Source organism: Podarcis gaigeae (assembly GCF_964106915.1).
Source record: "Podarcis gaigeae genome assembly, chromosome: 6".
NCBI classification, from domain to species: domain Eukaryota; kingdom Metazoa; phylum Chordata; class Lepidosauria; order Squamata; family Lacertidae; genus Podarcis; species Podarcis gaigeae.
Genome location: NC_139682.1, coordinates 33953133 through 33978425, shown reverse-complemented (window position 1 = coordinate 33978425; position 25293 = coordinate 33953133). Strand labels below are relative to the sequence as shown.

General features: G+C 45.2%; 1 protein-coding gene and 1 long non-coding RNA gene across 2 annotated transcripts in view; one reads left to right on the top strand and one right to left on the bottom strand.

Annotated features, from left to right (window-relative positions):
* The window catches only part of TSPAN2 (tetraspanin 2), a 69400-nt gene extending 61152 nt beyond the window's left edge, over nucleotides 1-8248 (bottom strand). Inside the window, exon 1 of the mRNA XM_083746067.1 lies at nucleotides 7902-8248. Within this exon, the coding sequence (XP_083602193.1) occupies nucleotides 7902-7970 (69 nt within the window). The 5' untranslated portion in view covers nucleotides 7971-8248. The remainder of the gene's footprint in view (nucleotides 1-7901) is intronic.
* Nucleotides 1-25293, top strand: part of LOC310847881 — a 256151-nt gene that overhangs the window by 80358 nt on the left and 150500 nt on the right. The gene's annotated exons all lie outside the window — the stretch shown is intronic.

Genomic DNA, 25293 nt, shown 5'->3' with positions numbered 1-25293 from the left:
CAGAGAGCAGAACTCAAGAGGTTCTACATACTGAACTCAAGAGCTGTTGAGTGGGTGAGAAGCCTCCGACCACACGTTTCTTTTTTAATTTGACAAAAATGCCACTGGAAATAGTTGCATGATGGACAGGTGGGCTGAGTGCTTTTAACAGAGAGTCATTTCCATTTAATATACAGTGCTCCTTAACTTCCCTAAAGAAACCTTTGGTAGACTGGAGAGACTGCAGTGGCTTGAAAGCATCTCAGGTTGAAAGTTCAGGGCCGGCCCACCCATGAGGCAAGGTGAGGTGACTACCTCAGGAAGCAGCATCCTCAGGGGCAGCAGATCTGGCCTTCAAGGAGTGTGTTGCCTGCTGTTTCTGCTATGGTGCCAGTGGCATCTGTGGCATGCTCCTTGGAGGCCAGATCTGCTTTCTCTTCGGCAGCCTCCCAAATGCCGCCTCTACAGTGGCCTCTTGGTGAATAGGAGGCACTACTGGTCTCCGCCCTCCCAGTTCCTGATGTAGATCTTTATTTGCCCCTCATTCCTGGTGTGGCTCTTCATTCCCTCCTTGTTCCTGATGTAGAGCTTCACTCACCCCATCTTCCCTGGTGAAAGGGGAGGCCAGATCTGCTTTCTCTTCGGCAGCCTCCCAAATGCCGCCTCTACAGTGGCCTCTTGGTGAATAGGAGGCACTACTGGTCTCCGCCCTCCCAGTTCCTGATGTAGATCTTTATTTGCCCCTCATTCCTGGTGTGGCTCTTCATTCCCTCCTTGTTCCTGATGTAGAGCTTCACTCACCCCATCTTCCCTGGTGAAAGGGGAGGGGCGCCATTTTGTGGTTTGCCTCAGGTGCCAAAATGTCTTGCACTGGCCCTGCAAATGCTGACTGGAAACATGAAACTGACTGATCAAACAAGGCCAGAGAAATGATAGGCCAACCACATCCTGAAACAGAAATGGCTGGATGGAGCAATTACTGAGTAGGAGGCAGAAAGTGCCCCCTTTTTACCACCAGCAAGTACTGCAGGCAGGCCTCTGGAAAGTCAGATGTCAGTGCCATGTGTGCATGCCTTGCTGAGGGGAAGAAACAGGATGGGCCACTGAGAATTCTGCAGTTTACCACAGCATACATGCAAGCTCAAAAGCTGGAATGCTCAATCTAGAATGCTGGCAGATGCGGATTTAGGGCAGTGTGACTGGTTCCACTGAAATGGGCACCAAACAGGGGGCGCTGCAGGATGTCACAATTATGACTTAGTGAACTGAGCAGAACAGAAAGCAAGAGGTGAGGGGGCTGCTGCCAAATTTTGGGCTCACACAGAGCTCTGCTGAAACACCCTAGTCTACCCCTGATGATGGCAACCTCAGCCTATCAATTTGTTTCCCAAAAATCAAGTTTCTAGGCCTGATGACTGTAAATATAATATCAAAATAATATGGACAGTCCTGGTGGAGCATCAGAAGCCATGAGGAGTATGCAGGACTTCCACTAACAAAGGGGCAGGGATTCAGTGCCCTTAACAGAAGCAGAATCAATTATGCAAATGCCCTTAATTTGCAGAACTAGCTGAGCAAACTGAGGACTAAAGTTGGGATTCCATTTCTCTCTAAGTTTCTTTGGAATGAGATGTCAGAATCAGCTTTAGTGACTCTTGTTCAGGATGCAATTTGCATTGCAGGCTTGAACCCCAACCACCCCATTTTCAAAGGGCAAAGAAAATATACTGGGTGAGATTCACCAGCTGAACCCCATCAGGGAAAGCCCTATGCAAAGACTTCTGCTTGTTCAATGGGATTTTCCTCCCCTTGTGTGCCCTGTGTTTCCCAAATTTAGCTGGGTCTTGGGAGAACCCCTGGAAGAACATGGGGAAGGGGGAGACGGGGGAATGTACAGTCTGGCAAACTGCAACACTTGCGCAGATGGAATGTTTGTCATGGAACAATGTTGAATTCCACTCAGTGTATATATAACAGAAGAGTGTATATGATATAACAGAACGGAACAGGGAAGAAAGTTTTTATAGGAGAAGAAGTTAATGTAAAAGGATCTGGGAGGGGGGGAAACTAGCAGTGTCAGAATGGGCATGGGTGAAAGTCAAGTGCAAAAGGAAAAGGGAAGAAATGATAGGAGAGGCATGTTTAGTTCTTCAGAAGCAACTTGTTGGGTGGAATGGACCCACAATGTTGGCTTCTCAGCAGTGGGGGCACAGATGAGTTGCTTCTGCTTTTCTTAGAACCTCTGGATAAGCAAATTCTGCCTAAAATGAGGAGGTTATGCAATGTCTAGATCCAGTGGCTATACTTAGCTTGAGGAAAGCAGAATGGAGATTGCCATGGCAAAGAATTCTGCAATTCTCAAAGAAGGCTGATATCTTAACACTAAACAATGTCACCAGCTGCTAGCTGCTTATATTAACCTCCCCCTTCATTTGTCACCATCTCCTCCCTTGGACTGTTATTTTGTGACTGGTGGGTGTCAGTCATTTTTAGCCCTCTCACATGGGCACTGGGGGTAGGATTCTTTTTTTAAAAAAGATCATTTTCACTTGTCCCATGTGCTAGTCATGCTGCATTATTTGTACACCTAATTGTTCCTACCTAAATGCAGAGCACTCCATTTCCTATCCTATCAAGATTGCGCTGAATCCCACCTGACTTCTAAGGAATTGGCTAACCCACTCGGTTTGGTGTCACTAGAAAATCTGATAAGCATACCCTCCACTTGTTTGATGATTTATAATGATGTTAAACTAGGTTTGGAATGGGAAAGAGAGGATGAGAAGGGAGAAATATGCAAGATATCATGTAAGGTGACAGCCAAAGCAAGGGCTTTACAGGTCACAGAACTGAGGTTTCTTTGAAGCAAATGTTTGATATGTTTGTACTATGTTGTATATGCTGCTTTGGAACTTCACATGGATGATACTTATCTCCCTACTGCGTACTGCATGGATGGGGAACCTCTGACTTGCAGGTCTACTCAGGTCCACCACATCTCCCTAGGTAAAGGTAAAGGTACCCCTGCCCGTACGGGCCAGTCTTGACAGACTCTGGGGTTGTGCGCCCATCTCACTTAAGAGGCCAGGGGCCAGCGCTGTCCGGAGACACTTCCGGGTCACGTGGCCAGCGTGACATCGCTGCTCTGGCGAGCCAGAGCTGCACACGGAAACGCCGTTTACCTTCCCGCTGGTAAGCGGTCCCTATTTATCTACTTGCACCCGGAGGTGCTTTCGAACTGCTAGGTTGGCAGGCGCTGGGACCGAGCAGCGGGAGCGCACCCCGCCGCAGGGATTCGAACCGCCGACCTTTCGATCGGCAAGTCCTAGGCGCTGAGGCTTTAACCCACAGCGCCACCTGCGTCCCTACTACCACATCTCCCTATTAGCCTGCAAATTTGTTCTGGCCAAGCCATAGCCATCTGCCCAGTGGGAGGTAGATAAAATGGGCTTTGTGGTGCTTGCTATCAGCTGATTGTCACTGCTTCAATAATGATGTGCAAAGGGCTTCCCCAGTGCTGTGCCGAAATTTTTTTGCCCATGCAGTTTGGAATCAAACTGTGCAGCGAAAAGCAAGTTATATGCTGATGTTGTAACATCAGGTGATTGATAGGTGGGCAACGCTGCCCCCACCATCAAACTTCACCCATGGGTGTTTGAAATATGGATCCAGGCTACCAGTCAGTTCCAGTTCCCTACTCCTGGTGTACTGCATTGCTAGGGATGGACTGAATATCCTAATTTTTGTTTCAATGATGCACAGTCACAGGTCAATTCTACTGCATTTTATTTATTCATAAAAATATTTATATATTACTATGCATTAAAAAATTATGGTGGTTTACAGCAATAAAACACAAAAATATACAATGAAAGCCACGTGAAAAAGTTGAAAACAGTATTGTGTGGGCTTTTTGGAAAGAATGCAAAAAAAAAGTCTACATTTAAATTGTACACATTTTGCACTTTCTCAGAAAATAGGAAAATATTTCCCAGAAAATATGAATTTTGAACATAAAATAAGTATTTTTGTGCACACTTTTTGCACACCAAAACTGCTTTGCAAAATCCGGACAAGTGCAAAATCCAACTGGGAGTTGCATTCCAGTTCACAAGCAAGTCTGGGAGTGTCAGTTTGGTCAGTCTGCTGTGAAAAGCAGACCTAACAAATTCCTCCTTCAAAATGAAGGAATGATGCCCTTAGAAGGACTGAAATAAACTCTGAGTCTATGTAAAGTTATAGAAGTGTATATGCACAATGGACATTCTTAAGCCATCATGGAAGTGTGCCCATAATTGAAGAGTCCCAAGCTGTTCCTTAAGAGTTATTTATTTTTTGCTTCCTTTTAGATTAGCAATCCACCTCACTGCCTGGGCACAGAGAACCACACAGCTCTGGGAAAGTGTTGATAGCAAAACAATGTCAAGGATAAACAAATGTGCCCCATTGTGGCTGTTTATTTCCTTTGCTGTTTCTATGGTTTCAATGAAGAGCTATTTTCTTCTACTGGCGGGCTGATGTTGGTACTCAGATCTAAGAGATGTGTTAGATGAGATATAAACTAGAGTACCAGCAATTAAAGTGATGTTATTCTTTTGGAATTCAGGGCTAAACATCTCTGCTAATGGAAAGACTCTTGTCAGTGTGCAGCAGAGCACAAGATTCTGGTATGCTTAATACACAAATATGAGAAGCTATGGTTAACAAAATAAAGAGCAAACTTGTATTCATTACATGGCCTACAATACCCTCAGTGATAGTTTCTTTCACCATGTGACCAGAGATGCTGAAACTGAAAACTACTTCTAAGAAAGAAGATCCCAGTTCTCCAAATAATATGTTAGGCAACGGAACAAGCAAACCTTTTAAAGATTGTTACCATCTTCAAAAGCAAATTATTGATAAATTAGCCCAGTCAGCCAAACAGCAACTTGAATGCAGATTTTAAACAAACTTCTGGCCAACCAGACATAATTAGTCTACAGGCTCTCCTTATGGTGAAAGAGACAACTCATTTCTAGCTGTATTGGTCAAAGCTAGCTTCAAGAACTGCTTGGCTTTCATCTTGCCAGGCTTCCACAACAATCCTGCCCACCAAGGGAGCATGTACGGGCACCAATGCAAGGGCATCTTGGGGGCAATAGCATCTTTAAGGTATTTCCAAGTGCCCATGAAGCCTCTGAGTGTCGCCCACCCCCATTCATTGCCCCTCTTCTGCCTTGAAAAGAGGAAGAACGTGCTTTTCATGGCTCAGATTAAATCAACTGGATCCAAGTTTCAGCTTGGCATGGTCTTCAGGTGGTGAGAAGAGGAGCCAATCCAGGGGAAGGGAGCAAGAAGTGACAGGAGAGAGCAGTGCCCAAGGTTCGGTTGGACTAGATGACCATTGGAACCCCATCCAACTCTACAATTATATTATTCACACACTCAAAAATGTGTCCCTGTGCCTAAAACAGTTGGCGACCTCTCACGTATGGCCTGCCCAGTCAGCGATGGGGAAGAAGTGGGTAAGCTGCTGCTGCTGGTGTTACACAGGGGATACATCAGAAGCACGATCAAGGAGGGCAGCAAATCTCTTAGGGTCTGCCATCTTTAATAGAGACCTTTCCCAATGGCATGAGTTGAGATTCCTGCATTGCAAGGGGTTGGACTAGATGTCCCTTGGAGTCCCTTCCAACTCTATGATTCTATGTTTTAGGGCCTTTTTAGATGACAGTGTCTGGGAATTTACATTTCCTGCTCAGATGATGGTTCTAGCTAAAGACATTATTCAGAGGTTGAATATTCTCAGCTGGTGCCACTCAAGCAAGGAAACTTGAGCAGCCATTGAAGCAAAATAGGAGGTGGAAAAGAACAAGGCTTCCCTTCCCCCATGATTGTGACCTCAATGTCAAAAACTCCCACCCCGTTGCTTCTGCTTTTCTGAATTCTTCTGAAGTTGCACCCTTCCCCTCCACAGCACTGGAGTGCAATTGTCTCCCGTAATGCATCAACAATAGCAAAAGATAAGAGGGAGCAGATTCTGTACATTTGCATGAACTCTGACAGCCACCAGAAGAAAGTGCATATTGTAATATTGCTTGCCAGAATTTATTAAAAATTATTGCCTTTCACTTGCACTCTGTGCACACCATTCTGCACAAGAGTCGGTAAGCAGCTTGCTTGCTTATCTGGATATCCTCTGCTTTTAATATTTGAAAAAGCGATTTGCCTCAGTACATCTGGAACAAAAGGAACACGCTGCAGCAGACTGGCAAACCATTAATGCCTTTATTGTATACAGGTTCAGGAGATCACAACCAAGAAAGGCTAGATTCCCTGCTAATCAACTACAGCCACACATCGTGTCAATGATAGACATTGAAATGTATTCACAGAGTACTGTACTTGGCTTGGAAATTCCAGCTTAAAACATTCTGGGCATTCTACAGATACAAAGGGAGGTCTTCCACGCAGAGCCATAGTGGCGTCCACACTCATGCCACAAATAAGAGAGGCCTGCATTAATCATCACTCAAAGCGTGGATGCTCACAAATGATGCAAATACATTTTTGACCAAACATACGAAGGGTCCACGACACGCACAAGGGGTAACACTTTATCTTATCTCTGGGGAAATCGTTCAAGAAGCCACAAAGCTTTACACATCTCGGAGACACAAATAGAAAAGCTCACAGAATTCTAACCAATGCTCACATGTCAGTGTTATTTAAGAAACTTGTTAGTGGTTTCATGGTTGATGTCCCACAGGGGAAGGGAGCGAGACATTAAACCCCATCACAATCACATGCTTATTGGGGCAATGCAGCATTTGTGCTTTTGTAGGTTCCAGCCTTTTTGACTTGCTTTTAAAGTGGCACCAGGCTTCACGAACCTGTGACCATATGGCCAGCCCATAGGTGCAGACAATTTGCAAGTTATAGGCATTTTCCCACAAGAGGGTTGCAGAGACAGACACTTCTCCTGGCCTGATGATCCCATCTGCCCCAAAGACAAAAGATGGTCGTATGCAGAAAAGACACACTACCAAAGGTAACTCATTCACTCAAAAGGTTTTTTTACTGTAACTGTGCTATCATGGGTTAGATGAGGATGACAGGTGATCTGTAACACGCTGCTTCCTTCAAAACACACTTAACGTCACACGGCACTTTGCACTAGAACACCTCAGCTTCATTTCCTTTGGATCAGTTTGTACCTGCCTGCTCCCCACTTTGATAGCTGCATAAATTGATTGCACAAAACAGCCATTGCAGAAAGAGAGTATCTACAAAAGAGAGGATCCGACGGAGAAAGGAAGCCTGACCTTCCCCACTGAAGTATCCCACATATGTAGCAGCTGTTAGGTTAGCCTCCCTGTGATCAGAAGCAGAGGGATGCGCAGGGCAGAGCGGTTGCACACCAGCCCATGTTATTGCAATTTCGCTCTAGCAGGCTCAAGAGATCATGAAGGGTGGCATGTAGTAGGGGGTTGTGCAACGAAGGATGGTCAAGGGGGAGAGAGAAACCGGCTGGCTGGGATTGTGCTACAGTTTATCAGCACGGACGTAAGCGTGTCGGCTTGCAGCCTGAAGGAGCGAGATTCTTAGCTGACAGCTGTTTGCGCTTCCCGATGAAGTGGAGACGCGGGAAAGCTCAGTTAGCAGGGAATGAGACTCTTGATCTCAGGGTCGTGGGTTCGAGCCCCGCGCTGGGCAAAAGAGCCCTGCATCGCAGGGGGCTGGACTAGATGACCCTCGTGGTCCCAGCTCCACGATCTATGAAACAGCCTCTCTCTGCCCCATCACCAGACTTTACTGCTCGCCTTTCCCGGGCATCCTGAATCCCATTCAATCTCTCCCCGCTTCTTTGACCACTGCTTCCCACAGCCCCGTAGTCCCCGATCGCCTTTTGCTCCCCGGCCGCGATCGCCCGCACTGACCCAGAAGATGAAGTTGAAGATGAAGAGCAGGAACTTGACGCAGCGCATCCCTCCTTGCACTCTCCCCATGGCCGGCGTCTCTCTCGCAGCTGCAGCAGCGGCACCACACGCTCCTTCGCCAAGAGCTCGCCGCTGCTAACAGACGCCTTCGCCCGCGGTGGCTGCCCGGCTGCGAGGGCGGGGCCGGGCCCTGCGAGGAGGAGGCAGGTGCCGGGCGGGGCCGAGGGAGCGCGCGCGCGGAGCGGAGCCGGAGACGCCTCGGGGTCCCTCGCCCGGGCTCAGCGGACAGGGAAAGAGGCGCCCTGGACTTCAGCTGCCCGGAGAAGAAGACCAGCCCCAGGCCCCCTGTCCCGGAAGAAGCCTCGCTCTCTTGTCCAAAATGAGCACAGGATTCACGACAGTTTCCTGTCCTCGTGGCTCAGCCCCGCTCGTGGAAACAGATCCCCAGAGTAAGTTTGGGCACCAATCCAGGCCTTCACGCCACGCATCCCAACAGCGGCCAGATCTACAGGTGCAAGAGAGCGAGGTGGCAGAACGGCCTCCCTTCCCCTTTAAAAACACCACCACATTTAAACCACGTGGAAACCCACAAACGCACAACTCCCTGCAAATAGAAAACTTGCACGCTGGGTTGAAAACGAGCTCAGCTCTTCTTCCGCATTGCTTCCTTGTCAGAATATGTGCGTTGGAAAAGGCAATCTGCCGTCCGAAGTGGTGCAGTCCCTGCCACCTCTTCCCTTCCGACTGCTTCATTCTGTTGCTTGTGTGCAGAATGACCCCTGGGAGCTGTCCATGTTGAAAAAAGGTATTTAAATCACCTTTGACCTTCCAGCTGTTGTTGAACTCCAACTCCCATGGGCTGCAGCCAGTACAGCACCATGGGCGCAACATAGGGGAGGCCTTCTGGACTGCAAATCCCATCATCATTGATCATTGGTCATGCTGGCTGGGGTTGGTAGGAGTTGGAGTCCAGTGACATTTGTAGGGTCGCAGGATAGCTCTACACTGCCTGGCAGCCACTCTCCAGAAATCTGAATTGCAGACTTTCCTAGCTCTTCCCTTTCCAGCTGAGCCTAAAATGACCTTCTACATGCCAAGTATGTTGTCAACCAGACAACCACTGAACTGTGCTCCTTATCATGGAGTATTTGGGAGTCAGGCGAGATGTAATGATTCGGAGGCCATTAGTCTAAATCACAGAATGAGGCCTGGCATGAAACACATTGTGTAATCTGCACTCAGCCAACAATTTATACAACAGGCACTCCTCTGCTCCAGCAGTCCTGTGTGACCTGAGGGCATGTCCACAAATCTCCAATTTCTGAGGAAGGGTTGACTGGTATCCCAGATGAGAGAATGTCTCAAAATTATAAACTATCACTCAGTTCAGCCCCAGACTCTGTTTGAACTGCCCAGGTGCTTCTCTTACTGCCAATAAAGTGCCCCGTGCCCTAAGCCACACCTCCTGGGAAAGCCCAGGGCATCCTCAATGACTGCTTGTCTTGTGGGTAGGGAACCTCCTGGTTGTCAGTCTGACTTGTCAGCACCCGTGAAGGCGAGATGGTTGCCGCTGGCTGTGTTAACTCTGTTGCAATTTGTTTTTCCAGTCGTCAGGGGAGCTAAGAATCTGGGACGGAAGCCCTCTTGGAAAGCTACTTTTTAGGCTCCCTGGCAGAAAAGTTAAAAGATGCAGGCAGTTTGTAGGGCACTCAGTGGACTACAGAATCCAGTTCACACAGCAATATAACTCTGTTGCAATTCTCCTTAGTTTGGCAAATAGCAGGGAACACGCCTTACTGGATGAAGAAGGCTGAAACAAAGCTGATTGCAGTGCTCTGGGTGCAGGTGGACCTTGGTTTCAAAATGTTGAGGGTTTAGAAGGCCAGCACTTTGAATTAAACCCAGAAGCAGTAGAGGCTGGTCCATTACAGTAAATGGGGCACTGTCCTACCAACCAAAGTGTGTTCTCAGCGAGCCCCCACATTCTTTCTTACAACCAGTCAGAGGGCTGCATTGCTTGTCATTAGCTCTCACCAGTGGCGTAGCGTGGGGGGTGCAGGGGGGGCCGGCCGCACCGGCCGCAACATCTGGGGGTTAGGGTTAGGGGGCGCAAATCCACGGGTTAGGGGGTGCAAATTACTTGCCTTACCCCGGGTGCTGATAACCCACGCTACGCCACTGGCTCTCACTCTACCTATCATTGGCTTCCCTGCCTTCCACCATATCCAGTGGGCTGCCCCAAAGCCAGCACAGCCCTGTCCATTCTGAACTCACTGTTGGTCTGAAAGAGCGTCTCTGTTCTTCTCCCTTTGCCAGTTCTCAATCAGCCTTCACAAGGAGTACACTAGAGCAGTTTTGGATGCCCTGCTAGGAAGGAAACGGAGGTGAGGCAGACACTTTGGAAGAGCACACTAGCGAAATACTGAATTTGTTTCAAATGTTTATTTTCCATTTAATGCATGAAAAATAACTTGACTCCGAGTTTCCACCAGTTCCCAGCTTGTGCTGGGGCTGCCTTCAGCACTTTTGAGATGGGTCTCTATTAAGATCTGATCTCTAGAATTTTGCAGAATTTTCTTTTCCTGCTAAGGATGGGTGGATATTTGACTCACATGGCATGCACCAGCAAAGCAAGGGGACTGAGTACTGGAAGGGCAAGTATACTCTGTGCAATAAACCAAGAAAGATAAAAACAACAACTGTTTTTGCTATACTTTAAAGACACATAATACTTGAAACCAGGACTAGGCTTACCATAAGGCAAAGTGAAGCCTGTAAATCAGTGGTGGGAAACATTTTTCAGGGCACATTCTGTTGAGGGGGGACTTCTGGGGGCCATATGTCAGTGGTGGGCAGGGCCAGATACTGGTTGGTGGGACACTTCCCTTTAGTCAGAGGTTTCTGCACACCATTTCTCCATCCTCTCTGCAGGCAAACAAGAGGGATGGATGCAAAACTGGAGGGTGGGGGGGATCTGGCAGGGGGAGTGTCTAGAGGGGCGGGCAGAGAGGGCTGCACTTTTTGCTCCTGGTCTTGAGGTTCTCCACCTCTGCTGCAGAGACAGATTTTGGAGGTGATTAAAGGTGTACCAGAGTGAGAGACAAATAATTCTGAGTCACAGGGTAAAGTCCCAGCAAAATTGTTCTGGAAAGAACAGAAGCTGGCCCAAACAGCTCCCTGCCAAATAAAAGTTAAGCAGGTGGGGCATAGATGAGGAAACTCCAGCAGATACATTTCTTGTGTTAAGCAGTACTTCAAAGCACCGGAGCAGGGCCAGTAAAAAAAATGCGATAGTTTTAGTCCAAAAACACCATTACATTTAAGATGCGTATGTACCGGTACCTTGGAGTAACCCTCAGTGAACACGAGTGGGAGGTTCTCTTTGCGAAATCTTCTCAGGACAAATTGATGTGGAAACTGCACTCTCTTATTTAGTTCCAAATGGCAGCTTTACAGCACAAAGGCTTCAGCTACCATTTAATAAGATGCCGTTGCATCAGGGTAGCTGTTAGAAAGAACTTCCATTTTATCCTGGCACCACCTGCCAATGCTCTTTTACATGTTGAAACAGGAAACCCTCAATATTCACTCGTGCAGAAGATGGAGTGTATTGAACTGGGGAAGAAGCAGAAGATAATGGGTTATATCCAGTGGGTGCCCTCTGAATATGACTAATGGTGTCACCCAACAATATCAATGATTTATAATGAGCATTAAGACTAAATTATAGGGCATGGTCTAAGCGAATTTGATGTAGACAGCTTGCTGAAGTTGAGCAGGTCTGGCTCTAGTCAGGGCCTGGATGGGAGACTACTCAGGAACTCCATGTATTCTGCTTTCATGGTGGAAGAAAAGTGGGATGCAAAAAATAAATAGTATAAATAATCAAATGTCATCTTACCAGATTTTTCACATGCTATTTTTGGGCAATAGAATTTCAAAAGCAAATTTTGCTGTGTAGAACTAAAAGAAAACATCTGACTGTGGATTGTAAGTCAGTGTTTTTAAGCAAAACTGCATTTTCTGACTCCCACATGTAGTAAAAATGACAATTTGCTGTTGGCTCATTTATAAATGCATTGTTTTACCCTTTGCTTGGGTCTGTGAAACACACTAACACACCACTTATTTCTATTGATCTGAATGCATTTTGCATGAGTCTACTTGGATGCTGGAGGTAAGTAGCTGTTTGGTGGGGAAAAGCTTGTAGGGATGAGGGATGGACTTACAGTGTGCATTTTGGTATTAGGGTCCTGGTGGTGTCAAGGTACTGAGCTGTCCTCACGATGTACAGTGATTCCCATCAGTCTCAGTCAGCCAGAGCCAATGATCAGAGATGATGGCACTGGGAGTCCAACAACATCTGCAAGAACATGTGTCCCATTTGAAAGGCTTAGGTTTCCTATAAGCTGTTAAGAGGTAGGTGGGGTTGGGGGAAGGTGGGGATTAAGGGAGTTAGTATGGGAGAGAATTGTAGGCTCAAATTTGAGATGAAAGGGAGTGCTGTAAGAAGCCCAAAGGCATAGTAGCAAGTGGATGATGTCAACCCTAGAAAAAAACACCATGGAGTTGTACTGACATCTTTAGTGCTAGGGCTTCTGTGTCTAACAGCTGCCTAAAAAAGCCCACAAATTCAGCAGATGGATCTGTATGCAGAGAAGATGGAAGGGAAAACTTCACCTGTTTGAATATTCACCTGGCATGCAATTGTAAAAGGCACACAAATTCTCTCAGAAAACAACCACCAAAAATGGAAAAATCTAGTTATGCATGGGGGTCTCATCTTTAGGGATGGAGTTGGATTGTTGAGCACCTCTTATTCCCACAATTAGAGTTTGATGTGGGAAATTAATAAAATCCTTGGGACATAAGCTAATATGAACAGAATGTTCTCTTTGTGCCTTGAAGGAAAACTGTTGAATTCTTTTCCTCTTAAGATCAGCCTCGCACATTCCCTTTTAGAAGGGAGTGAAAAAGTATCTGCTTCATTATGCCTGCCCTGTTTGATATTATCTGATAAACTCAGAGTGTTAATGCTGTGCTGCCATATTTGTTATTATCTGGTAATTGCTGTTCCACTTTGCTTTGGTAATAGTTGTGAATTGTTTCATTGACTTCATTGATATTATAACTGTCAGTGCTTTTTTTTTTTTTTTTAAAAAAAATAATGTTTAGGGCTACTCTCATTTTCCTACTCATTTTGAAATAATACCTCTCAAAGAGGCCAAACTTAGATTCACAAAATGTTTAGGTGTATGTGCCCCACTGCATCCCCCCAGAAAAAAAGCACTGATTACTGTGATCGATTATTGTTATGGGCTGCTTTGAAATCTGTTATCATTGAAAAGCAGTACGTAGATATTGCTTATGTAACTGAAACATGCTTTCAACAACAGAGCCAGAGGTTGCCAAACAATCTGCATAAAACTGGCAAGGCAACCTTCATCAATAGCTGCTAGCATTGCAAGATTGCAAAATGAAGGAACAAATAGCCTCCTCCCTGATCTATTAGCAGGAACACAGCTGTGGCTTCTTCTGCCATGTTCTTCCCCATGTCTTGTCACCCCGACTGCTTCTGCATGTGACACATTACAATATGGATGGTATGGGATGCTCTGGCTTTCAAACTCTTTTCTGAGGAATTGCCTCAAAGCTTATCAGGTGTCGCTTAGTGAGATGATATGTAGGAGCAGAAGAGTTTACAATGCACAGGTTGTAGAAGGGTTTGGGTTGAGCTCCAAGGTGTATATTCAGTTCATATGGAGCAACAATGAGATCCATGAAGTGAGCTACCTGCATAATGTATGTATGCTCTGTACCCTGCATCACTTTGGTTTCTATTTCTGGTATACGGACCTCCCAAATAGTTTTAACAAAAGTCACTTGTTGCATGGAACCAGTGAGATGGTCAGAAATGAAGGTTCTCCTGAAACACACACACACACACACACACACACACACACACACACTATACTTATAGATTAGGTTTCAGGATGCGTTACAAGAACAAAATGTACAATTATAAAACGCATAAACAGTTACAACCATAAGAGAAGGATAAAAACAATTTAAAACAGCTCCATATATTATTATTAGTCACATTTTGCACTTAAGTGTCTCAAAGCATAAAATAAAGAAAAAACACAGAAAAAATAAAACAACAAAGACATTGAAATCAGATAAAAATAACCATAAACCATAGCTGAAATGATCACCTGACAATATATTTTAAAGGAACAAGTCCTACCCACCCCAGTTAAAAGGATGAGTGCAACAAAGGCCACAGGAATATCTAACAACTCTCCCAGTTAAAAACATGGGTAGAAAAGTATGTTTTCACCCGGCCCCTAAAAACAGACAGAGACAGGGCCAGATGTGCTTCCCTGAAGACAGCATTCCACAGACACAGAGCATCCACGGAAAAGGCCCATTCTATATTAAAAACAAATCCATTAATTAAGAAAGTTTAAAATAGTTCCAGGACAGATGCAAACTGAGGGCTCGTCTACACTTCTGCTTGTGCCATGCCTAGAAAGTGCGGGTCCGAGCAGTTTTCCCTTTGCCTCACTCCTTTCCAAGCGAACCTGCTCTGATAGACCTGAACAAATGACAACCCAGGCAAAACCTGAATTGTCGTTTGCTCTGACTGAGCACGAAAGAGTGGTTTTCCCTGGGACCAGAGGAAGTGTAGATTATCCCTTACAAGAATCTGAAATCTCTGTGTGCAACAGCTACCATTGCCTTCCCTAAATGGTACCCTTGAATATAAAGTCCAGCCAATCATGTGCATAGTTTTAGGACAACTCTTTGAAGCCGGAAGGCTGGTTTCCTAACATTTCCCTCCCCCTGAAGAGCTCAAGCCCCAGCCCTTCTTTTGCTCCAAATTCAGAACTAGCCATATAAGAAGAGGCTCAGTTTGAGTATACAAAGGGCTCTATGGAAGGGTAAACATGCCCAGAATTAATCCATGTGATGTGATTAACTGCCTTATGGCCTGAAGAGTTCAGTACATCTTTTAATCAAGGAACGCATGTCTTTATTTAAAGTCTTGAAATGGATGGCCACGCCTTTAACTAATTAAAAGCTCCCACATATTGCTGAAAATGGTCCTTCATCTAAATTGATACCTAAATGAAAAGACACACACACACAAACTTTTAGTAATATCTAGCTCATAGGAAATGCTGATCATCTGAGTTGCCTGGAAGAATTAAATCACCACAACCTGTGCTTTGCCCAGTGGAGGGACTGAGAGTTCCTTTCCCTGACAGATTATATAGTGGAACATAGTTGCACTGAAAACTTTCCATGAACGAACACCTTTCAAGTTGACCTTTATCAGCATTGAGTCTGAAGGTCCTGGAGCAGCTGCCAGCTCATACATGGAGCCCTCAGCGGATGTGTGAGACTTGCAGCCTTGGAGGAACTGCAAAGCTGATGGAGCCAGACTGTGTCATAAGGATGGCTGCTGAGGAATGTCTCCATCAGATATTGGGAGCTGGATTTAATGTGGGACTACAGTGATAATAATAGCTAACCATCTCTACCACCTGGAGATTTAAAAATATTGAGCTGTTTAGAAATGCTTTTAAATAAATGGGAGCAAAGGAAGCTGCCTTATTCTGAGTCACACACTATTGTTTAACCTAGCTTAGTATTGCCAACACGTGACTGGCAGTGGCTCTTCTGGGTTTAAGGCAGGGATCTCTCCCAAACCCAGCTGAAGGTTGTGGACTCTCCTTCCTTGGAGGTTTTTAAGCAGAGGTTGGATGGTCATTTGTCATAGATGCTTTAGTTGAGATTCCTGCTTTAGGTGACCCTTGGCATCCCTTCCAACTCTACAGTTCTATGATTCTATGCATGTGTGTGTAACCATGAATCAAAGAAAGGCAGGAGAAAAAAACACACACACACACATACACACACGACTGTATCCAGCAATGTAGTATTTGGTTCTCCATGATTACCAAAATGAACATTTGCTTAGTAGAAATAGAATGTTCGTTTGTGCTGGTACAGGAAGCAAACAGAAATGGTCCTGGCAGTATTCACCCACCTATTCACTGTTTCAGTGCTAAGTAAGAATGCTGTATTTTGTGTGAGATGGAGCATTTGGGCCATATTAAACTACTGGGCTGATGGGTATATTTCCACTGGCTTGGAGTTTAGCCTCAATCCGGCCAACTGGAGTGGCAATGAACAGTATGCATGTTCGTGGTGGGGGCTGCGTTGTTCCTTCTCCCCAGTGCAAGGAAAGACTGTCTTTCAGTGAAGGAAAGGACTCTGATGACAACCAACGCAGTGTTTGTTTTCCTTCTGCAGTTATTTGCCAAGGTTTTGCCTGGGCTGTTTTCCCATATTCCAAGGGAGAGAACGCCAGTCCAGTCCAACTCAAACACAGGACACAAGGAAGCAGAGAACCAAATCGCGCAATATTGTGGGAGGCAAAAACTAGTTGGAAAAAGATTCCCCTCTCACTAGACTATTTACAGTTAGCACGTTCCTTTGGTGAGTTCCTCTGTCTGATATTTATAGACTACATTTTACTGAAGCTTGACCTTCTGGTCTAATTTTAAACATTGCCAGCCAAGGATTCCAGGGCTATATTCTTTTTCACAGAAATCCAAATCACAGTTTTCATTCTAAGCAGTAACTCATGTTCCTCGGACCTTGGTGCCTTTGCAGGCATGACATTCAGGTGATCGGCGATGCTTACAAAAGCATAGGGCTCACCGCAAACCTTGCTTTCAACAGGGAGCTGTGTATTTTGCTGCCCAACACCTATATGGTGTCATAGGACACCTGACCAAACACCAGATGTCATAGGTGGGTGTGGCTTAGGTGAAATAGTCTCTTAAGCCAAACGGGGAGGCTGGAGGTTTGGCACTTCTGCTCTTAAGCATTAATAATGCACCAGAGCAGGGTGGCAAAGATGGTGAGCAGCCTGTGATCAAGCCCTGTGCTTCTGCTAACACCATTTGTCAGCCGATTGCCAGGGCTTGCGAAAGCACAACAGGGCTTTGCCGTCACCAAAGACCCGTTCTCAACTAGGACCTCAGGTTTTCAAAGGTCTCGCATTTCTGAGTGTGCAAAATCTGAGCTGTTCTGAGTTTCTGAATTATTTGGATCCTGTTCACGTCTGAATCCAGTTCAGTCCTGTTGCAGCAGAGTGAGGTCATTGGGAACTCAACTTCAAAAGCAGCTGAGGCTTTCTCAAGCCTAAAGTTGGCTCTGTTAAGGAAAGCTACCATGGAATAAACACACACACAACCAGGTCTGCAGTAAAACAAAAGCCCATAGGTTTCTTTATCCAGAGTGGTGGATTTTGGTTTATTTGTTTATACCCAGCCTTAGAAAGGCAAGGCAAGGATAATATAGGCAGAGAGAAGGGAAACAAAGAGGCAAGAGGCAGTGACAGAGAGTGAAGGTTGAGGAGAGGAGGAGAGAAAAGGGAGGCAATACCAGTGGACAGAGATAGGAAGTGACCAGATGAAGGGGTGTGGAAATGTAAAAATGACTGCATCATCCACTGCTCTCAACTATAACCTGCTCTCTGTGGCTGCTTCTCTAAGCTGTGTCTGCTGAGGAAGTGTCTTATGTTAATATTCCGATCACTTCCAGAAGGGTGTGTTAACAGCCTTGGTCAAAAGCAGTGCATTATCTTTGATGTTCGGCTCTTTACACAGTATTAGTAGGGTGTATTGGAGATAATCTGATGTGGATTTATGATAATCCGTTGACAATTATTTCTTTTCAGAAGCATTTCATGAAGAGTAGTGTTTTGGCCATTTCTGCAAAATTCTCTGTCTTAAAAGGATATTTACAGGAAGTCACTGAACGGCCCACAGTGACAAAGATTAACCCAGAAACTTCAACATCAAAAAGGCACTCTTGCAATCTCACATGCCTAAACCCCTTTCTAGCTCCATAGCGCAGCTTAATCAAGCCCTGGATTTCTGTGACAAATCCAGACCTCTCTGTAAATGTTGCCGTATGGAAATGGTGAATCTGTAAGGTAGATTTTGAATCAGTTCACATTACCTCCAAGCATTTTTAAAATCTCTGTTCCTTTACTATAATCACAGATTTTACATTTGTGAAAATTGAGGTGAGAATATTACCTCCCCCCCCCCCCGTCTGTGCTTCTTTCTGGAGCCAAATAATATACAAGAGGCTGAAAGGTGTGAGTCACTGTGCAATCCAAAAACTGTTTACTCAGAATTAAATCCTATTGAGCATAATAGAGCTGAACAGAGCTTACTCCCTAGTACATTTCCTTAAAATTGCAGCCTCAGCAATCCTATGCATGCGTTCAGTGAGGTTTACTCTCTTTAGTGAGTAATAGTCTCTTAAGCTCTTTAGTGAGTGTCCGGACAATTGTAGCCTTGTGTCACATGTGAAAACAATATACCGTAATTTACTAAGCCTAGGAATTAATTTGGCCTCTTGAGCAGGATGCTTGCTGCAAAAGAGCACAGCGAAATTGAAAATGAATATGAACGAGAGAGATGGCCCAATGACAGTCTCGGTTTCCTATTTACTCTGTTTATTTGCTGTAATTTCATAACAGCAGAATGACATGCAGAACTAATTAACTTGCGAAAAGGGAAAAAAAGCACAGAAGGAAAACCAGCAGCAACCCTGGTTTTTGTGAAAAGTGGGGTAGATGCAAGCAAGAAGGGAGAAATACCAGCTTTGGTACTTATGCTGCTTCTTGAACAATGGAATTTTAAGTCTGTGAAGTTTTGTATGTTATTTTCTTATAGATCAGCTCCGCGGAGTAGTCTGTTTGCCCTTTTAATTTGCAGAAGGGACACTAACGTGCGGAGACAATACCACACTAGTGTTGTCTTGTGGAGCTATTGTGGCTTATTTGCATTCTCACTGGGACCAAAGTCTGGTGGGGTTGTTTTTTTTTGGAAATAACTCATGTGAAACATGAGCCCAAGCATGTCCCCACGCCCACTGAGTTCAATAAGACCTACTCCCTTGTAAAAGTATGTAGAGTTGCATCTTTCAAGGCCTGCTTTTATGATCAATTCAGCATGTGTTGGTAGCTGTAAGGAGCAGCCCAGTCTGTACTGCTCAGCCATCGCCACAACCTGAATTCAGTGTTCCCTGTGCCTCTGCAACCCACCCTAAATGCAATTGTGTGTCTGTGTGCCAAGAGCTGAATCCAACACAAAGTGGCGCATGTAGATCACTGGTTTGAAACATGTGGAGAACGGCTGGAACTCAGCAGGGACTGAGCTTTCCCTGCAGCTGCCATATGCCAAAATGATTGTAGCCACTGTAGGCCCATAATCCAATATTATTATCCAAACTCTGTGCCAGGAGAAGCAATATTTGATGTAGACATCATCCCAGCATCTAAAGAAGGCAGCATTTTCCATAGGGCGTTTCAAGATGCATAGAAATGGTGATAGCCATAGCTGTGTGGTAGAGCATCTGCTTTGCATGCCAAAGCCCCCCCCCCTCAGATTTTAACTTCTGGTATTTCCAGGTAGGGCTTGGAGAGACCCCTGCCTGAAATCCCAGACAGCGACTGCCAGTCAGTGTCTGACAATACTGAGCTAGATGGACCAAAGATAGTGATAGATGATTTGCACTATATTGTGCTATGTGGAATCTGTTTTAACCCTTTGTTGTTGTTTAGTCATTTAGTCGTGTCCGACTCTTTGTGACCCCATGGACCAGAGCACGCCAGGCACTCCTGACTTCCACTGCCTCCCGCAGTTTGGTCAAACTCACGCTGGTAGCTTTGAGAACACTGTCCAACCATCTCGTCCTCTGTCATCCCCTTCTCCTTGTGCCCTCCATCTTTCCCAACATCAGGGTCTTTTCCAGGGAGAGTCTTCTCTTCTCATGAAGTGGCCAAAGTATTGGAGCCTCAGCTTCAGGATCTGTCCTTCCAGTGAGCACTCAGGGCTGATTTCCTTCAGAATGGATAGGTTTGATCTTCTTGCAGTCCATGGGACTCTCACGAGTCTCCTCCAGCACCATAATTCAAAAGCATCAATTCTTCGGCAATCAGCCTTCTTTATGGTCCAGCTCTCACTTCCATACATCACTACTGGGAAAACCATAGGGAAAGCAATGCCTCCATAGTGCTAACGTGCTCTTTTGTGGGTGCAAAACAGCCATTGAGTTCCATCAAAGACAATTTGCAAGTGTGTGTGTGTGTGTGTGTGTGTGTGTGTGTGTGGTTCATTATTCTTTTGTCTTTGGTGAGCTGGTTTCTGGAAGTTTTCTGAAAGTATTCACTACTAATTAAATAAACTTCAGCATGGTTATCCTTAAGAGACATCTGCATGTGTTTTAATATGCCATTTTGTAAAGAGCATTGCTAGATGTGCCAGAAGAGAGGGACTTGTGCCATGTGGAAGTAGCTCTAAAGCAGGCTTAACCTTGGCCTCCAGCTGTTTTGAGACTACAATTCCCATCATCCCTGACCACTGGTCTTGCTGGCTAGGGATCATGGGAGTTGTAGGCCAAAAACATCTGGAGGGCTGAAGTTGAGGAAGCCTGCTCTAAAGCAAGAAGACTAAGGCTGTGTGCAGAGCTCTCCCACCACATTAGTCTCTATACTGATTCTGCCCTGAGACTTCTAACGAAATACTGCATTTTGATGTGTCCCCCACCCAAACCAGCTTCGATCTGAATGGAGAAAATAATAATAATGACCTAAACGCATTTTAAACCAAAACAAAAAAAATTCCTTCCAGTAGCACCTTAAAGACCAACTAAGTCAGTTCTTGGTATGAGCTTTCGTGTGCATGCACACTTCTTCAGATACACTGAAACAGAAGTTTCCAGACCCTTCTATATAGTGAGAAGGTGGGGAGGGGTATTACTCAGAAGGGTGGTGGGAATGGGTGATTGGCAGATAGCTGTGATGAGCCTGTTGACGACTCTTAACGACTGCAATAGGTCTTACAGGAAGAAGCTGCTGCAATAGGTCTTACAGCAAGAAGCTTCTTGCTTCTTCCTGTAAGTGTGCATGCACACGAAAGCTCATACCAAGAACTGACTTAGTTGGTCTTTAAGGTGCTACTGGAAGGAATTTTTTTTGTTTTGACTATGGCAGACCAACACGGCTACCTATCTGTAACTGCATTTTAAACCAGTAATGTGTACATAGCCTAATTGCCTCTTCCCAGGTTCCAAGCTGTGGATTCTCCCTTGTTTTGCGTGAGAGATGGGCTCGGTGTCCTTGTGTTTGATTTGTGCAACGAATCAACAAATTTCTGCATACACAAATTCAGAACAGCCGGATTTCCTGGTTGCCACTTGTTTGCTGAAGGCCATTCCAGCTGGCAAAGCCTTCAAACCTTTTCTCTGCTCATTACTCGGGAGCAATCTGTTTCTGTGCCATCGAAAAGGATGGCCTGCCCTTGGGAGAAGCTGAAAGCATTTTTCTGGCTTTTATAAATCATCTAATTCCACTGGGCTAGTGCTGAAAACCTGTACGGAAACAGGAAATGAAACAAAACCAGAGAGAGGAAATGTTCACAGTTTGGTGCATGGCTGTTCCCCGCATTCCCTGCCCCATGGGTTGGGTGGGGAGGGGATTGAGGGTTAGTGACGGAAAACATGTTGTTTCAAAAAAAAGCCTCTGCTACCCAACCCATCCTCTGTTCCCCATTGGCTTTTATGGATGTGCTGCTCATTTGTTTGTGCAAATGTGACAATCAAACAAATGTCAAAATCTGAGCTATTCCCACAAAGCCTTTGCCTCTTGTTTCATGAGTTGGTGGTGCCCCCTGGTGTTAAAATCATCAATACCAGGGCTTAAATAATTTTTAACAGCCAGCGGTTTTACTCTCTGACAGAACGGCATTCCGAAAACTTTGTGAAAGAAAAAGGGAAGAAAAAGACCAGAGGAAAGAATGAAACATTCTTCTACAAGCCCTTTGAGCAGAGATACATTTTGTGAGGTGAATCAACAGAGTCCTGCTCATTTCCACCAGGACTTGTAGCAGGAGGAAGTTCACCTGCAAGGTGGTAGGCTTTGGGAAAACTACAGTTCCCAAGGGCCATGAGGACAGTGTGAAAAGATCAACACTGCTGGATGGCAGTGTAATGCCCTCACTGTCTGTGTGGTTTTACACCATTTGGGGCTCAGTTCTCGGCCCAGTATACTTGAAGGAGCGTCTCCACCCCCATCATTCAGCCGGGACACTGAGATCCAGCACCGAGCGCCTTCTGGCAAATTCCTCATTGCGAGAAGTGAGGTTACAAGGAACCAGGCAGAGGGCCTTCTTGGTAGTGGCACCTGCCATGTGGAATGCCCTCCCATCAGATGTTAAGGAAATAAGCAACTATCTTACTTTTAAAATACATCTGAAGGCAGCCCTGTTTAGGGAAGTTTTTAAATGTTTTATGCTGTATTGCGTTTTTAATATTCAGTTGGGAGCCACCCAGAGTGGCTGGGGAAACCCAGCCTGATGGGCGGCGTATAAATAAATTTATTATTATTATTATTTTATTTTATTTTATTTTATTTTATTTTATTTTATTTTATTTTATTTTATTATTAAAATCAGCACACGACTTGCAAAGGATTTTGTGGCAGGAAACAAATTCATACTGCTGTTTCCTATGTCTGAGCTCCTCCCACCCCACTGTTATGGACAACTATTGGATCTCCTGACATTTTTAATTATTTGATGTGATTAAATAATGCAACATGATAATGATTTGTATTTTTCTTACATTTTTGATACATATATTACCGGTAAATACTTAGTGCTTGGCAGTTCTCTGCCTATTGAGGTCAACTAATTTAGCATAGCTTTGTGATGTTTTCTTGTGTCAAAAGAGAAATGCCAGCAGTTTGACATTTGTAGGTTACCCTGTTGATCATGCCACTTACTGCAATATGAATGAGGTTTTATTACAGTTTACTTATATGGGAGTACAATGATTTCTCCTTGAGCAATGGAGCATTGTGTCATCTTCTTCATGCCCCTTAAAAATCTGTCCTGGGGTTTCCCCTCATCCTCCAGAGCAGATCTGGGGACATTATGGGGTATGCATGAGGAGTGGAGAGGAGCAAATCCCATAGTGCTAGCACAACTATTTAGTTTCGTACTGTGCACTATATCCTCATTAAAATATGCAGAATATTGCTTAAGGAAATATGTATCTAGTGATGTGAATGGCCACAGAAGATAGGTGGTCTTAAGGTCTTAAGGATTGGGCATCTTTAAGGGTGGACTTGAGGATGGTGCCTTGGTAGTGATGCTAGCGTGGATGAAGATTGGAGGAAGCAGCACCATTTCTTGGGCTCCTCTCAGCATTTCCTGCAAGGGGAGGAATCCCTTCCATACATCTGCGGGTGATAAAAAGAGAAGAAGCAACCACATCTGTGCAGCCCTATTTTCATTTTGTTTCTGTTAGTGAGATTTATATACTGCTAAAAATCTGAGCGGTTTCCTTAAAATGATGCAAAATGTTCATTAAAAAATATATCAGTGATAGCAGAACAGGATAAAGGTGGACTGGAGGCAACGTTCCCCAAGTCATTTTCACTGTTGGGTTTTGGACATCATCCTCTCAGCAGTCCCACCCACAGGTAAGCAGGTTAGAGAGAGGACTTATAGTCCATTTGGTGGTGGGGAAAGCATTCTAGAAGATGCTTCCCACTCATCAGCAGCTGAGAAGAAGCTGTGGTCTGATGATTTGAAAGGTGGGGCCTGCTTGTGCATCTATCAGTCTGGCAAGGACCACACCTACTCAAGTATTGGCAGCTGATGCTGATTGGAGTTGCTTTCACTTCTCCCCACTCCAGAAAATTAAGGGCTTTCTATGGGTTGAAGCGGTCTGCTCATGCTATAAGCCATTCTTGGATAGCTCAGTTGGTTAGAGCATAGTACTGATAATGCCAAGGTTGCAGGTTCGATCCCCATATGGGAGAGCTGCATTTTCCTGCATTGCAGGGGGTTGGACTAGATGATCCTCAGGGTCCCTTCCAGCTCTACATTTCTATGACTCTAATCTGGCCTCACCTCCCTGACATACGATGGTGAAAGCAAGTGTAATTACGCAGCATTGGCGCTCTCCCATTCCCAAGGATTAAGGTTTGGCCAGCGGTGTGTGTGTGTTTGTGTGTTGCCAGATTCAGCTGTACTGTTTGCAACACCCTAAACCTAATTAAGGCTGGATCCCCATGCTAGTACGGAGTTGAGGAAAGCAGCACTCTGGTTATTCTGCAGGACTCGCATGTGCTTCAACTTCTCACCTGCAGAGGGAGCAATCAGGCAAGGGAAGAGGACTGGTGATAATGACCGTTTGCCTAGCACTAAGGATGTGAACTTGGTCCAATAGCGAGTGTGTCCAGGGAAAGAAAAGTGTTACAGGTAAGGAAATGGTCCACAGTGGAACACTGAACAAAACCCATTTCCAAGTGAAATCCAACATTGTCCATTGGGTCTCTTGAACTGCATTGCTTCAGGCCTATATGAGAACACTGCGAAGAATTGTTTACACTGCATTCTGGTACAGGAAAACATGGACCGAGGAGAGGATCACAGTCATTGGCAAGAGCAGCCACAGTGGTATTTTTTAAAGTGGCTCTCCCTTGGCAACCACATCTGCTATAAGGTCAACTAAGCAGCCTCCCCAGAAAACCTCGGGGCAAATTCCCCTTTCAAAAGCAGCGAAACCAAACAGCTGCTCTGATTGTGTGTGGTGAAAATGGGGTGGAAGAGGAATTCCAACTATATCTGTTTCTTAAAATGCAGAGACATCACCTTGCCAACAAAGGTCCGTATAGTTAAAACTATGGTTTTCCCAGCAGTGATGTATGGAAGTGAGAGCTGGACAATAAAGATGGCTGATCACCGAAGAATTGATGCTTTTGAATTATGGTGCTGGAGGAGACTCTTGAGAGTCCCATGGACTGCAAGAAGATCAAACCTATCCATTCTAAAGGAAATCAGCCCTGAGTGCTCACTGGAAAGACAGATCCTGAAGCTGAGGTGCTAATATTTTGGCCACCTCATGAGAAGAGAAGACTCCCTGGAAAAGACCCTGATGTTGGGAAAGATTGAGGGCACAAGGAGAAGGGGACGACAGAGGACGAGATGGTTGGACAGTGTTCTCAAAGCTCCCAGCTTGAGTTTGACCAAACTGCAGGAGGCAGTGGAAGACAGGAGTGCCTGGCATGGTCTGGTCCATGGGGTCACAAAGAGTTGGACACGACTAAACGACTAAACAACAACAATCTCTGTTTCTGTTTGCTCTGCTGCTTGTGACCTAGCTCTGATTTTATAAGGAAGAATGAGCCATTAATGTTTGACCAGAAATAGCAATGAGGAGAGTGGAGTGCACTGAACCTCTTTGTTTTCACTGGGCTTGATGGGACCTTGCCTGCACATGGGGGAATCTG